The sequence below is a fragment of the Bombus huntii genome, chromosome 11 (genome assembly GCF_024542735.1).
Source record: "Bombus huntii isolate Logan2020A chromosome 11, iyBomHunt1.1, whole genome shotgun sequence".
Taxonomy (NCBI): Eukaryota; Metazoa; Arthropoda; class Insecta; order Hymenoptera; family Apidae; genus Bombus; species Bombus huntii.
In genome coordinates this window covers 142,156-156,738 of record NC_066248.1, presented here as the reverse complement: position 1 = coordinate 156,738, position 14,583 = coordinate 142,156, and the positions used below count along the sequence as shown (strand labels likewise).

General features: G+C 33.6%; 4 protein-coding genes across 7 annotated transcripts in view; 2 read left to right on the top strand and 2 right to left on the bottom strand.

Moving 5' to 3' along the window:
• The window catches only part of LOC126871186 (protein shuttle craft), a 223,773-nt gene extending 223,562 nt beyond the window's left edge, over positions 1-211 (bottom strand). For all 4 annotated transcript variants that reach the window (XR_007691551.1, XR_007691553.1, XR_007691552.1 and 1 more), the window contains exon 1: positions 187-211. Coding sequence is in view for 1 of the 4 variants with exons in the window: in XM_050629685.1 (XP_050485642.1) it covers positions 187-196 (10 nt within the window). In the remaining 3 variants the exon portion in view is untranslated. The remainder of the gene's footprint in view (positions 1-186) is intronic.
• Positions 10-3,477, top strand: LOC126871193 (histone acetyltransferase KAT2A). Its single transcript, XM_050629705.1, has 5 exons — positions 10-158; positions 265-1,242; positions 1,342-1,902; positions 1,968-2,692; positions 2,776-3,477. Exons 2-5 carry the CDS (start codon positions 272-274, stop codon positions 2,967-2,969), a joined length of 2,451 nt encoding a protein of 816 aa, XP_050485662.1. The 5' UTR covers positions 10-158; positions 265-271; the 3' UTR covers positions 2,970-3,477.
• A 146-nt stretch (positions 3,478-3,623) lies between these two features.
• Positions 3,624-7,336, top strand: LOC126871228 (actin, clone 403-like). The gene is made up of 4 exons (XM_050629821.1): positions 3,624-4,612; positions 4,879-5,257; positions 5,871-6,106; positions 6,220-7,336. Exons 1-4 carry the CDS (start codon positions 4,487-4,489, stop codon positions 6,607-6,609), a joined length of 1,131 nt encoding a protein of 376 aa, XP_050485778.1. The 5' UTR covers positions 3,624-4,486; the 3' UTR covers positions 6,610-7,336.
• A 909-nt stretch (positions 7,337-8,245) lies between these two features.
• On the bottom strand, positions 8,246-14,530 carry LOC126871192 (serine-rich adhesin for platelets-like). Its single transcript, XM_050629704.1, has 4 exons — positions 11,746-14,530; positions 10,021-10,769; positions 9,650-9,868; positions 8,246-9,568 (listed from the first exon to the last, which is right to left on the bottom strand). The coding sequence occupies exons 1-4, from the start codon at positions 13,231-13,233 to the stop codon at positions 9,478-9,480; spliced, it is 2,547 nt and encodes an 848-aa protein (XP_050485661.1). The 5' UTR covers positions 13,234-14,530; the 3' UTR covers positions 8,246-9,477.
• Between the last annotated feature and the right edge of the window lie 53 nt (positions 14,531-14,583).

Sequence of the window (14,583 nt, the reverse complement as noted above, 5' to 3'; positions counted from 1 at the left end):
ATATTACATACAAATATAAGTGTTATATCTGTTTTATGAATCTTTTCTCTAGTTTTATAACATTTAATTATATCGAAGATATACAATAGTAGTATTGTTTACTATTAACAGTCTAAATGTATTGACAATTTATACAGTTATAGGGTCATTGATACGGTGTAAGTTTACGATGCATCCCTTACTTACATATTTTCATTTCAAAAGCTAATCACTTTCTTATTTTATATAAAGCCAAAAATTATTTCCTTTCACCCTTTTATTTAGGAAAAGTATGACAACTGAAGAAGGAAATCGTAACTCAACTTTACAGTCGCTAGAGGAAACTGGTCAATGTGTAACTAGTACATCACAACATGCAGGAAATAGTAGAGAATCAAATACTGTCAGACCACAGGAACAGAGCAGCCGACAAAATAATTTACAAAGAATACAACAAAGGAAACAACACATGTTAAATTTACCACAAATGAAAAAAATATTAAAAATTGCAACATATAGCGCGTGTAAAATTGAAGATTGCAAATGCGTTGGATGGAAGAATTCTCAATTACTAAATAAATCTTCTAAAAATGATACGCAACAACCTATTATAAATTTTTTTGACCCATGTAAAAGTTGCAAGCATGTTTTAGAAAATCATGTTTCACATTTGACTAATCAATCAGAAGAAGAGGTCAATAAATTATTATGTATGGTTATAGACGCTGACAATATTTTTCTAGGCTTACAGAAAGAAGAAGATCCTGACACAAAGAAAGTTTATTTCTACTTATACAAGCTTTTAAGAAAATGTATACAATCTATGACTAAACCTATGATAGAAGGTCCATTAGGACAACCACCTTTTGAACGACCTAGTATAGCAAAAGCAGTAATGAATTTTGTTGCTTATAAATATGGTCACTTGCCGCAAAGAGACATGCAAGCTATGTGCGATATGGCTAAAATGTTTCTGCATTGTTTGAACCATTGGAACTTTGATCCACTTAGTGCTAGAAGAGGCACAATCAGTGCAGAAGAAGCTCCTGCATATAAAATTAATCATACTCGTTGGCTTGTATTTTGTCATATACCAGCATTTTGTGATTCATTACCTCATTACGATACGTCTCTAGTTTTTGGACGAACGTTCGTCCAAGCTGTTTTTAAGCCAGTTTCCAGGCAATTGCTAGATAAATGTCACAGTGAACGAGATAAGTTAGCACCGGAGAAAAGAGTAATAGTCTTAACACATTTTCCAAAGTATGTAAAAATTTCTGTTTTTACTTTATTTGTGTTACTTCATTAATCGATGAGATATATAACGTATATGCAATATGTAATATATTTATTCAATTTTAGGTTCCTATCAATGTTAGAGGCAGAGATTTATTCGGATAATTCTCCGATCTGGGATCCTGATTTTAAACAAGTACCACCTACTTATTTACAATCTGCATTGGAATCAAAAGCAAGTCAAGGAAGAAGAACCGGTGAATTTGAAAAAGTCACAGTTCCGCCAAATGATAAAGATAACTATACAACAATTAACATAAGTCCTGGCATGAAGAAAATTCATGAAAAAAGATCACATTCCGAAGGCCGTTCAGACGTAAAAAGAAGAAAGAATGAAGAAATTTTTGAAGATTTATCAGAAGAAACAGTTGCTGAAATTATAGCGACTATTAACGATCCTAATTACATGTGCGGGCCTGACGCAGTATTTCCTCCAAATGTTCCACGAGATGAAACTGCTAAGATTGAGGAAAGCAGAAAGATTATAGAATTTCACGTGGTTGGGAACAGTTTAACGCAGCCAGTTTCTAAACAAACAATGCTTTGGTTAATTGGATTACATAATGTATTTAGCCATCAATTACCTAGAATGCCAAAAGAATACATATCTCAATTAGTTTTTGATCCGTAAGTAACGTGGATAATAAAATAGATATATTTTTCACGATTTATAATGGTTTCTTTATTTATAGAAAGCATAAAACACTAGCTCTAATAAAGGATGGTCGACCAATTGGTGGTATCTGTTTTCGAATGTTTCCTACTCAGGGCTTTACAGAAATAGTATTTTGTGCTGTTACAAGCCAAGAACAAGTTAAAGGCTATGGTACACACTTAATGAATATGCTTAAAGACTATCATATAAAAAATAATATATTACATTTCCTTACATTCGCCGATGAATTTGCAATCGGATATTTCAAAAAGCAGGGCTTTAGTAAAGATATAAAATTACCTCGGTCAATGTATCAAGGATATATTAAGGATTATGAAGGAGCAACATTAATGCATTGCGAATTGAATGCGAAAATTGTGTATACTGAATTTACGGCTGTGATACGAAAACAGAAAGAAATTATTAAAAAGTTGATTCATCAAAGGCAACAAGAGATACAAAAAGTTCACCCTGGTTTAACATGTTTCAAAGAAGGTGTTAGGGGTATTCCAGTTGAATCTATACCTGGTATTCGTGAAACCGGTTGGAAAAGTTATACTCAGACAAGAACAAGAGGAGTAGCTAAAGGAACTCAAGGGCCAGAACCAATGGAAGCGTGCTTGGATATCACTGATTCTTTGTATAATGCGTTAAAAAATGTTTTGAATAGCGTAAAAAATCATAGTACAGCATGGCCATTTTTAAAGCCTGTGGATAAGAATGAAGTGCCAGATTATTACGATCATATTAAATATCCAATGGGTGAGTGCAAGGATTGAGTAGAAAAATTCAAAACATAATAAATCGTACAAAATGGGGAAAGAATGAAAAATTTTACTTTTCAGATCTCAAAACTATGACTGATCGATTGAAAGCTAGATATTATGTTACAAGAAGATTATTTATTGCAGACATGACACGAATTTTCACTAACTGTCGCTTGTATAATAGTCCTGATACCGAGTACTATCGATGTGCTAATGCTTTAGAAAAATATTTCCAAACAAGAATGAAAGAAATTGGTCTTTGGGATAAATAAAATTCATAAATTAAAAATATATGTGTTGATTATATTTTTATGGCTAATGTTTGTACATTCGTCTGTAAATACAGAAATTAAAGACTAGTCAATGTAAAAAAGAACTTAGTTCTTAAGAGGATACGAGAAACGATGGAAAAGTAGTACTCCATGTAAAATGTAGCTAAAAATATTTACACCTATATTCTATAATTTGTAATAAATTTGGTACTACGTTCTTTATCATTTTTCCACCCTAAAACACGATTGAAAATAGGATACACAGCAAATTAAAATCAAACTGGATACTTAATTTCACGGCCTAATTATAAACATTAGTCGAACAGTTAATTAAGGAATGTAATACACCGATTATAACGAGATTCTGTATAGTGGTCATTCTATGGAACAGTGAATCTCTAAAATGCGTTAATTCTGGAAGACTTAGTAAACTGAAATTTCTATTTTCTGTAAATAATTAACTGAAACGAAATAAAGCTAAAATAAAAATAAACATTTGTAGAACACATACACACACATTTTTTTTAAATACAATTATGAATATTTATTTGAGGACGAATTAAACGAAAATTCCTAGTAATTGCATGAAATTTTCTTTAACAGATGCTATGTATATAACTGTTTAATTGTAAACGAACTGCATTTTAAACTAGAGCATTCGCTAAATTAATGAAAAAGAAAAGACATATATATGTATTTTAAATATGCAAATAATACCTTATATCATAAAAGACAAATTATTTGTAAGATACATATTTTGTTTCTATTATTAAAATTACTCACATATGTACATCTATGTATAAGAAATGTTTCCACAAAGTTGGAATTTGAAATAAACTGGATATACATATTTATAACAATAAAAATAACATATTTTTCTACTATGTAAACTTTATCATTATTTAAGCTATCATTTTGCATATTCTATCAGTTCGTTTGTATTTAATGGACTCATAAGTTGGTTTTCGCTTTCATTGATAAGTAGTAAGTCATTTCGGCAGTTTTGTTAAGTATAGGATTAATATTGTCATACAGATTTCAGAAATTCTTAAGAAACTAAAGAAGTTAAACTCTTTTTTGGCTAACAATTTCTATTCTGTAAATATAACAAATGTAGAAAATAAAGAACTGGCATTTATATCGAATAGAGAGATTAGATATCAATAGGGGGAATATTTGTTGGAAATTATAAAAATGTTAGAACCAAAAATTGCTGTATATTAGCTTAAATCATATTAGCTCACATTATGTTAGCTGAAATGTATACTAGTTCATTGACGTGCAAGGAACTGTTTAATATACAGGCATGAATGCATAGAGGTAGTAAAAGAGGGGGCATTAATATAAAGCAGCTCCATTCTTCAGCAGAAACAATATTAGAAGAGTCAATGCACTGTCGAGGTAGTGCAAAATCTAGTCAAATAAACAAGCTATTTGCTGTTTTTGGCAATCAAGATTAATATTTCCTTTTATACCTACAAAAATCAGAAGAGCGACATAAATACTTTTAGTTTAAAATGTGTGACGACGATGTAGCAGCCTTAGTAGTAGATAATGGATCAGGGATGTGCAAAGCAGGATTTGCAGGAGATGATGCTCCGCGTGCTGTATTCCCTTCCATTGTTGGAAGACCTAGATATCAGGTAAAACTAACAATATCTTAAATATGACCTATTATAAATCGTTAGCTAAATTTATTTATACATACTGTCATGTACATTTATATTAGTATAAGATAATATTTGTTCTAACTTAATATCGGAATACCGTGCAACCTTCAAAATTATCGTATTTTTAAAATTCAATACATTTACATTTGTAAAATCAAGTTGTTTCAAAGTTTATAAGAAAGAATGGATACTTATCACATTATTTATTTGTTCTGAAAACAATAAAAAATGATATATAGGGAATCATGGTTGGTATGGGACAGAAGGACAGTTATGTGGGAGATGAAGCACAAAGTAAAAGGGGTGTTTTAACTGTTAAATATCCAATCGAGCACGGCATTGTAACAAACTGGGACGATATGGAAAAAATATGGCATCATACATTCTATAACGAACTAAGAATCGCTCCGGAAGAACATCCTGTTCTATTGACCGAAGCTCCTTTGAATCCTAAAGCTAACCGAGAAAAGATGACACAAATTATGTTTGAAACTTTTAATTCTCCAGCAATGTATGTCGCTATACAAGCGGTTTTATCGCTTTACGCTTCAGGGCGCACTACAGGCATTGTTCTAGATAGCGGAGATGGAGTTTCACACACAGTACCGATTTACGAGGGTACGTGTCGTTATACATATACATGTGTATTTATCATTTCGACCGACAGGATGATTATTTCTGCAAATTATATTATTTCGTTTATATTTCATTCTTTAACGAATATTACAAAAGCAAAACGGTTCATTTGACTCGATCCAAGATATCATTGTATATATAATATTTGTGTACAGCTAACGTTAATTTAAAAAAAAACTGTTTCCTGAAAAAATTATACGATTTTACGTCGTGATTTTTATCGCTACAAAATACATACCTTTACGTATTAACTATTAATGAAAAATATAATTCGTTTAATTCATTTATTTGTAAAATTTGTCTAAAAACTAAAATTTATCTAATTTATACAACTTGTATAATATACTTGAGAAGAGGGCATTCATTTTATTGTATGTGAATACATGTTGCACGAATAACGGAAATTATTATCAGAATGAACATTTTTATTGGCATATATCACGCGTAGTAATGTACGCAAATGTAGTATTGGTTTTAGTTTTAATAAAAGTCTATGACAATATCCTTCCAAATCGTTATAAGACCGAAAAGTAGACGAATCCTGTATATATTAATTATAATTGCTGTTACGAATGAAGAATCCTATTTGATTCAGGATATGCGTTACCGCATGCAATTTTACGTATGGACTTGGCCGGCCGCGATTTAACAGATTACCTCATGAAGATTCTAACGGAAAGAGGATATTCCTTTACTACGACCGCGGAGCGTGAAATTGTTCGAGATATTAAAGAAAAATTGTGTTACGTTGCTTTGGACTTTCAACAGGAGATGGCTACGGCGGCTGGCTCAAGTGCCCTCGAAAAAAGCTATGAATTACCGGATGGTCAGGTAATTCTGACTTATATATAATGTTTAATTTTTTAACGATCTATGGTTATTCAGGAACTGAGAGTTTGAGAGCAAAATGTTTAAATTAACGAACTAATTGATGCTGTTTTTAGGTAATTACTATTGGAAACGAACGTTTTCGGTGTCCAGAAGCAATGTTTCAGCCAAGCTTCCTCGGCATGGAATCATGTGGAATACATGAAACCACTTACAATTCAATCATGAAATGTGACGTCGATATTCGTAAGGATTTATACGCCAATTCGGTCTTATCGGGCGGAACCACTATGTATCCAGGTATTGCGGACAGGATGCAAAAGGAAATAACGGCACTGGCTCCGTCTACAATGAAGATCAAGATAATCGCGCCTCCAGAAAGGAAATACTCGGTCTGGATCGGTGGTTCGATCTTGGCCAGTTTAAGCACCTTCCAACAAATGTGGATTTCTAAGCAAGAATACGACGAATCGGGTCCGTCTATTGTACACAGAAAGTGTTTCTAATTCTCCTTTCAAAAAGAGTTTTCAAGAGGTTTCAAAAGAAATTTGACTATATTCAATTGAAAAATTATAAATCGATATTGTGTCGTAATAAAACTAACTTACTCTGTATGCAAAATTTTACATCACAACGCGTCACCTAATATTTATTTGAAAACTTCGATTTATTTATAGGATAATTAATTTCTAACATTTATCAGAATGTTTTTGTAAGAAATAATTTTATTTATTTGACATTTCTTATTTCTAAATTATAATTTCTATTATATACAGGTCATTTCATAAGTTGCTAATGGACCGTACCTTTTTCTCCTCTTTACCTCTCTCTCTCTCTCTCTCTCTCTCTCTCTCTCTCCTTATTCTTATTATTTTATACATTATTTATTTTAATATCTTTTCATTTTGTTTAGAAACAAACAGATTCGCATACTAATATATGAAATACATTTAGAATGTAAATGCTCTTGTACCTCTATGATAGCCGAAATATTCGACTGAAATTATATTCCTAATACTATTATGTATAATCTTAAGCAGTGGTCCACTACTTATGGAACGACCTGTATGTAGAGCAATAATATGTGTACTATAATATATAATATTTATATATAGTACACAATATAATAAATATATTTTGTAAAACACGCATACAGTCATTCATTCCCTTATATATATGATTCATTTATTTTAATACCTTAATATTATACAAAAATAAAAAATGAAAAAAGTTGTCTAGTTCAAAGTAGAAATTTTTATCATCGCAGTGAAGCTTTTAAGACCACAGTTTATAAAACTTTAGTTGTTTTTCAAGTTGTGCTTGTTATGCATCGAAAGTAATAAAGTGATAAAAAATATAAATTAAGTTAACTCATAACGATTCTTTTATCATTGAAAAGTACTCCCTATAATATGTTTTTAATTCATTAAAGAGACATAAGCATTGAAAACTGCGATCTTAAAAGATTGTTACGCTGAACTAAACAACCTTTTTTTTTATAGTTCTCTTTGTCATTAAAAATGACGGAAATGTTTTGCATGATCAAAATAAATGAGCCACCCTATATATACATCGATCCAGTTAAAATCATATACATTACTTTATAGTTGCACGCATACGGTATATCAGACATATGCGTGCACGCACGCACGCACGCACTCACGCACGCACGTACGCACACGCGCGCGCACACGAGAAATAAAGTAAACGTATATACATGCTATACACATGACAATTACGTAGGCTGTCACAATCTCGTTAATTCGAAAGTCACAACAATATCACGAAATTCCGAAACAATTTATGTAATCGTTAAAACTTAACAGGAGGTACTTTATGCCTAACATTCATTTATGTTTTCAAAATTATATTTTAAACAATTCAAATAATGTTAATAGCACAAAAATTTATGTTGTTTCAAATAATAATTATAATATTTATAAATGTTATGAGATTTTGTGTATCAAAATGTGATACACACACATGTATGTTTTATGAAATTATTAGTTTTAAAACAGAAAAGTATATGACATTATTTTACGTCTTTGGTATACTTGAAAAAGCTTTCAATGCGTAAAATCGAATTAACGAGAACAACGTAAATAATTCTATGCTATGTCTTAACATACCTAAAAGACGCTACTCGTTCTTATTCTGTTTATTGTAAACAAAATATAATCGTTTGATGTCTACTCATCGGTAGTGCGCACTACTATAAATAAAATAGTAAACAAAAACTTATGTATAATTGGAAAGATGTTTCTTTTTATTTACAAGTTATAATCGCTATGTTCACCGTATTTTAACGTCGAGCATTTCAATTTACGAAATGCTGACCATCTCTTATGGACGGTTGAATCGAGTACCCCATTACTTGTCATGTATGATAAAATAGAATAATGCAATTAAAGTACATTCATAATAAATTAGTGCACTTTACTGAAAGAATTTTCGACGATTGTAATTAAATGCTAGGGTAAAATTTAGAAAGAAATTAAAAATGAGATAGAAAGAAATAGAAAAGAAGAAGACGGAACAAAGATACATCTTTAATAATTGATGTTAAAACTGAAAAGAAATTTATTAAAGAAGTTTATTTCATTTTAATATTTTCAAGCGGACGTCGTACCCACTTTTCTCTTGCACTATCCATAAAAAAAGAAAGAAAAAATTACATAAATAATTTACAATTTTACTGAATCTTTGATATTAATCATGGAACATATTTGTTGACGCCAATTAGTTTTACAGCCAAAATTAAAGAAAAGGGCTACGAAGAATTTGAAGTAAATTGCATTATTTGTATATAATATTAATTTTGTAATAGTTTATCGCGGAGTATGCATATCTTCAACGCATTTGAGCTTCTGCATGTTTAAATGTAAATTCACATTTTATCCAGTTAATTGCAAGAAAATACACTTAATCTGATTATTTATGTCCATTGAAGTCTGTACAATTTCAAATAAGATTTTATAAGTATATTTAATAAATATTAATTAAAATTGAATAAATGAATAACATTTCTACAAAACTGCGACAATATCAAATTACAGTCGTACAAATAAAATGATTCTTATAGATTTGAACAAACTATAAGATCAATATCTTTTGATCAAGCTTTAATAAACACGGATGAGTAAGTAAGAAATAAAAAGCATTGTGTTATAGGTACTCCTGTCAAGTATAGTCATCTTTCCTGAATTTTGTTTTAAAAAAGGGTAATAAAAATATCTTTGGTGCTCCTATTTCATGTAATAAAAAAGATATGATTTTAGAAAAAAGAAAAAAACAGATGTATATGAGGGAGCATATCTATAACAAAGATTAAAAATGATAAGACAAAAATAATCCTGTCCACTGTCGTAAAACGTTTATCTTCTAGTAGATTTTCTTCTACCTGTTGATCGTTTTGGACGACGACTGTTCGATCGTGACATATTTGACCAAGGTAAAGAAAATTCACTGTAATTATAAAACAAATGACATAACCAATATGAATCAGTACGAGTGTAGGACATAGTTATTAATACATTATTAATTTACCTTGGGGTGAAACTAGGAATAGGAGTACCAAATGCAGTAACAGGTAACTGGGGATCCACTTGAAGACTTTGTATTTGTTCTACATCAGGCCATAACGACGATACAGCTTCTTCTTCAACAGCAGACGGACACGGCCCGGTATGATTCGTATTGTAACACGTTGCTTGATGATTCTGCCTTTCTTGTCTTTGTTTTAATTTTTCAATATGTCTCTGTTCTCTAAAAATGGAAGTTCATCTGACTATTGAAATTTACTTAATAATCAACCGGCTGTATAAGTTTGATCGAAACGGTGAAACATTATGAAACGGTTGGAAGGAAATAAAATACAGTAACGACACTTTGTATTACTTTGGTAACGCGATACAAACCTTATCCTTTGTACATCCCATCTTTTTCTCCTCCTTTCATCATTTTCTAACTTTAAATGTCTTTTGTTAAAAATTTCATCATCCAAATTTTCAGTTCCTTCCATCGTATAACAGCTTGTATATATCTTTACCCTCCAATTTGGAACTTCTAACGAGGTATTACTTTCTACTAAATTAGGTTCCTTTAAATTTAACGTATAATTGGGATCTCCAACAGCTGTATAATAATGTTCCTCTGTAGTAAGGAAGGATTCCTTTTTTGTTAATGGCTTCCCCTTCCTATCACCTTTCCTGTTGTTTTCTTGAGTTAATGGCTTATCTTGTACCGTAGAGGATGTGTCGTTGCTAATCGTAGACGAACATGAAACACCCCTTTTCCTTTTGCTTCCACTGGATAGCGACGTCGAGTCCGTTCTTCTTTTCTTCTTCTCTTCCCACTCTAATCTAATATCATTACCAGTTTCTATTTTTGTCTCGTGCTTACTTTGATTATCATTTGGTTCCTGTTTAACAGTGGTAATGCCACCACTGGTATTTAAACGTATCTTAAAGCTTTCATTGTATTGAGAATTACTGTTCTCAGATTGAATATTCCTGTGAAGTTCGCTAGTCGATGGCACATTCACAGAATTAATAGTTGGAGACGAGCAAGCTCCTATGTGCTCTGACGCAATGGAATTTTCATTGTTTTCTGATCTGAGCTTTTGCAAATTTACACGCCTGTCCATACGCTCCAACCGCAGCTTAAGCTATAACACAGACACACATTTATAAGTAAGTTCCGTCAAAATAACGCGTATCTCTACAGCATTAATGTTAATGAAAACTATAGTTCTGATATATTGAAATTGTACAAATATAGATTTAAACATTTAATCAATTAATTAGATACAAATATAAAATCGAGATTTATTACTTAAATAATAATAAACACGACGAATATATTCCATACATTGCACGGAAAATGTAAATACAACTAAATACAAAAAATTTCATGTAGGAAGATTAGAATGAATTATTTTTTCCTTTTTTTCATTCAGAAACACAAACATTCACAAATGAATAATCACAGAAATTACGCAGTATTCGTTTAAACAACTTTATTTACTGTCAACAAACGATAGGTCGGTCGAGTTTTGATTTCTTTCCGAATCCCAGGCATGATCATTCTCGCAATTGATCATACATACGTATAGATAACACAAAGTATTAGCGAGAGTGATATTATCGACAATAGTGTCGCGAAAATTGATCGATTCTTTCAGAAAATCCGTTTATTTAAAGATCTTTTATTTTCCATAGTGAGAGTATCGTCACCGGAAAGGCAGATTGCCCGCGAGAAACAAACAGAAGTTACATATGTATAACGTGCTTGTTGTTTCGAAGTTACGGTTCTATACAAAACAGCGCCATCATGCGGTAACGTTACGTCTGACCTTCACGTTCGAGTGACCAATGAAAGAAAGAGGAATAAGAACCGGGAAAGCAGAGTTGAAAGAATGGGAAGGGCAAAGATATTGACACACGGACATAAACGCGGGTACTTTGTAATGCATCTTATCGTCAGAAACATGCAGCTCGCGTGGTAATAGTAAATTAGTAGTAAAAGAAATGACAAAAAAGAGAGAATCCCCGAGGAAATGAAATAATTGTAAATTAACACGAACATTGAGATACGCGTTAACATTGAGACGAGAAGATTAAAAGCAAAGGAAAGGAAGGTACCGTTTCATTTTCCTGTCGTAGAGCTGCTAAGAGCTTATCCTTCGTCACGATTTGTTCAGACTGTTGTTGAATCAAATCAAGATGAAGAAGCAAGAGTTCCTTAAGATGTTTGACTTCTGTGAGATCGTTCTGACGTGGTTCGTTACCTCGAAGAGGACTGACACCAAGAGTGGAGGTGGCAGTGGCTACTGCCGGAGCTCCGCTATCTGTCATGCTGGCGTACATGTGATCGAAATCACAGGGAAAACTGAGTATTCCAGCGGCTGGTTTACCATCCTCGTCGACGTTTTCGAATTCAGTACCGGAGCAACTATTGTTCTGGTTAACGACAGAGTTAACGGTGGTGCTGGTAGTCGAGACCGTGTTACTTCGAACGCCGCTGGTCGCCGACGTGGTAGACAAGTGTTCGTTCATCGCCGCGACCATGTTGTCGTCGTCCTCCTCGTTATCTTCTTCCTCGTCTTCTTCGTAACAAGGAGCAGAAACGGCCGTAGTCGCTCGATCGTCGTGCTCAATGATGGTGATGGTGGTGGTAGTGGTGGTGGTAGTGGTAGTGGTGGTGAGATTGACGATTGGCGTCTCGATACACCTTCCGGTGTACGTCTCTTCAAATTCGATTTCACTGTATTCCGTTCTCGTGTTCACATCTTTTTCATTACGTATCGCTCCCCGATTCTCCGGTATCTTCAGATCGGAATTCACGTCACAAAACTCCACGCCGACGACGCCCTCGGCGGTCAAGCCGGTAACACAGACACCACTATTACTACCACTGTCACCGTTATCACTGCTGGTGGAACAACCACTACCACCACTACCACTACCGCTCTCACTAGTAGCACTAGAACCAGTAGTACCAGTACCAATACCAGCACCAGCACCAGCACCAGCACCAGCACCAGCACTGACAATACCACCAGCAGCAACAGTAATAATAATAGTAGTAGTAGTAGTAGTAGTAGTAGTAGTACAAGTAATAGTATTAGTAGTAGTAATAGCAGTAGTAGTAGTAGTAGTAGTGGTAGTAGTAGTAGTAGTAGTAGTAGTAATAGTAATAGTAGCAGCAGCAGCAGCAGCAGCAGTAGTAGTAGTAGTAGTAGCAGTAGTAGTAGTAGTAGTAGTAGTAGTAGTAGTAGTAGTAGTAGTGGTGGTGGTGGTGATGGTGGTGGTGGTGGTGGTGGTGGTGGTGGTGGTGGTGGTGGTGATGGTGGTGGTGGTGGTGATGGTGGCGGTGGTGGTAGAGGTAGTGGTGGTAGTAGTAGTAGTAGTAGTTGTAGTAGTAAAAGAAGAAGAAGTAGTAGTAGAAGTAGTGGTCGAAGTAGCAGTAGTAGTAGCGTTACTAGTATCACCAGCTAAAGCAACTATGGAAAAGGCAGTGCTGCCAGCAGCGCCGCTCTCGTTTTCTTTCCTATTCCCGTACTCGTACCCGTGAACGTTCTCCTTCTTATTTTCACCGTTCACGAGTTTCGAGGCCGAGCCACTCGACATCTTCCCTCTCTACCACCCTCGCCACCGCTTCCCACTTCTTCATTTGTGGCCGCCTCGAGCGTACCACGCGCCCGCACCGCGCACATTAAACGTCTTGACAATATGTACCTTCACCAACAATACCCTCACCGCCGATCTCTATCCCCGTCACATATCATCACCCTTCACCGATCTCTTACCACCATCCGCTTTACAAACACTTCCTTTTAACAGATATTATTTTCCAATCTTTTCCTCTTTCAACACAACCTCCTCTCCAACTATCTGCCAGTGGCAGCGCACGAGGTGCCTGTTGTCCAAAATCGTACTTGTGTGTTTACTCTGACGAACTATGCAAGCCGCGCGCGGCGTTTCTCTGCTTCGTAGTATCCTAAACTCACGACATCTCGCGGTACCAACTACAAACCCTGTCGTTTCATTTGCTTTTCCCATCGATCATCCAGCACCCACCACATTCGACATCGACGAATCTCATTGAACGTAAGCACAGCCTGTGCAATCTTCTCCTTTCGTTCTTTATTCTCATGTACACACGGATATACCTCTGCGATATATGTACATGCCACTTATATTCGCGATAAAGAAAACAAGCGCATGCGTTCTATCATTATATTTCATGCTGTGTCTTCTCTCGCAATATCGTATACGTATTTGAATAATATGTACAATGTACTTGCTTACATCGTACGATGGTTTTCACATTTTAGCGATATGATTAGAACGGAAATTTTACGTAAATTACTCTACGTATACAATTCCAATTATTGAAATTTCATTTAATTTATAAACTTGCATCGCATTTAATTGTTTTCATTTGCTTTATCACAATTGTCATACATGTATACGTACATCGCACCCTCTGTTCCTAATATAATTTAACAATTTTAGAAAAGCCGTTGTCATTATTTTATTATTATTATTTACTATTTCTCATTCAAGATTTCAATGCTAAATTACTTTCCGATATGCGTCGTCTTTTTATTTGCCCGTTTATTGGTACAAACAGGTACTTTTAATGAATTTGCAAACCTGGCAAGACATAAAAATTATCATAATAAGTATATTCAGTGACAATGCCATTTTCTATCAAATTACTTGGCATTAGCTTTGCCAATTACGCGATAATTTTAGAAAACTTCCGATAACGTAGAGTTGCGTCATTGAAAACTATTTATTTTTGTATTATGTATACGTATATACATAATGTTGCATGCATTACCAGTATAGAAAGTTACAAATATGAACGATAACTTTATAATCGATAGATTTAGCACGAAACAAATTTCGTTTTAAATATTTTCAGCAAACAACTTAATTATGTTAAATGTGAAATAATGTTTAATCAATGTT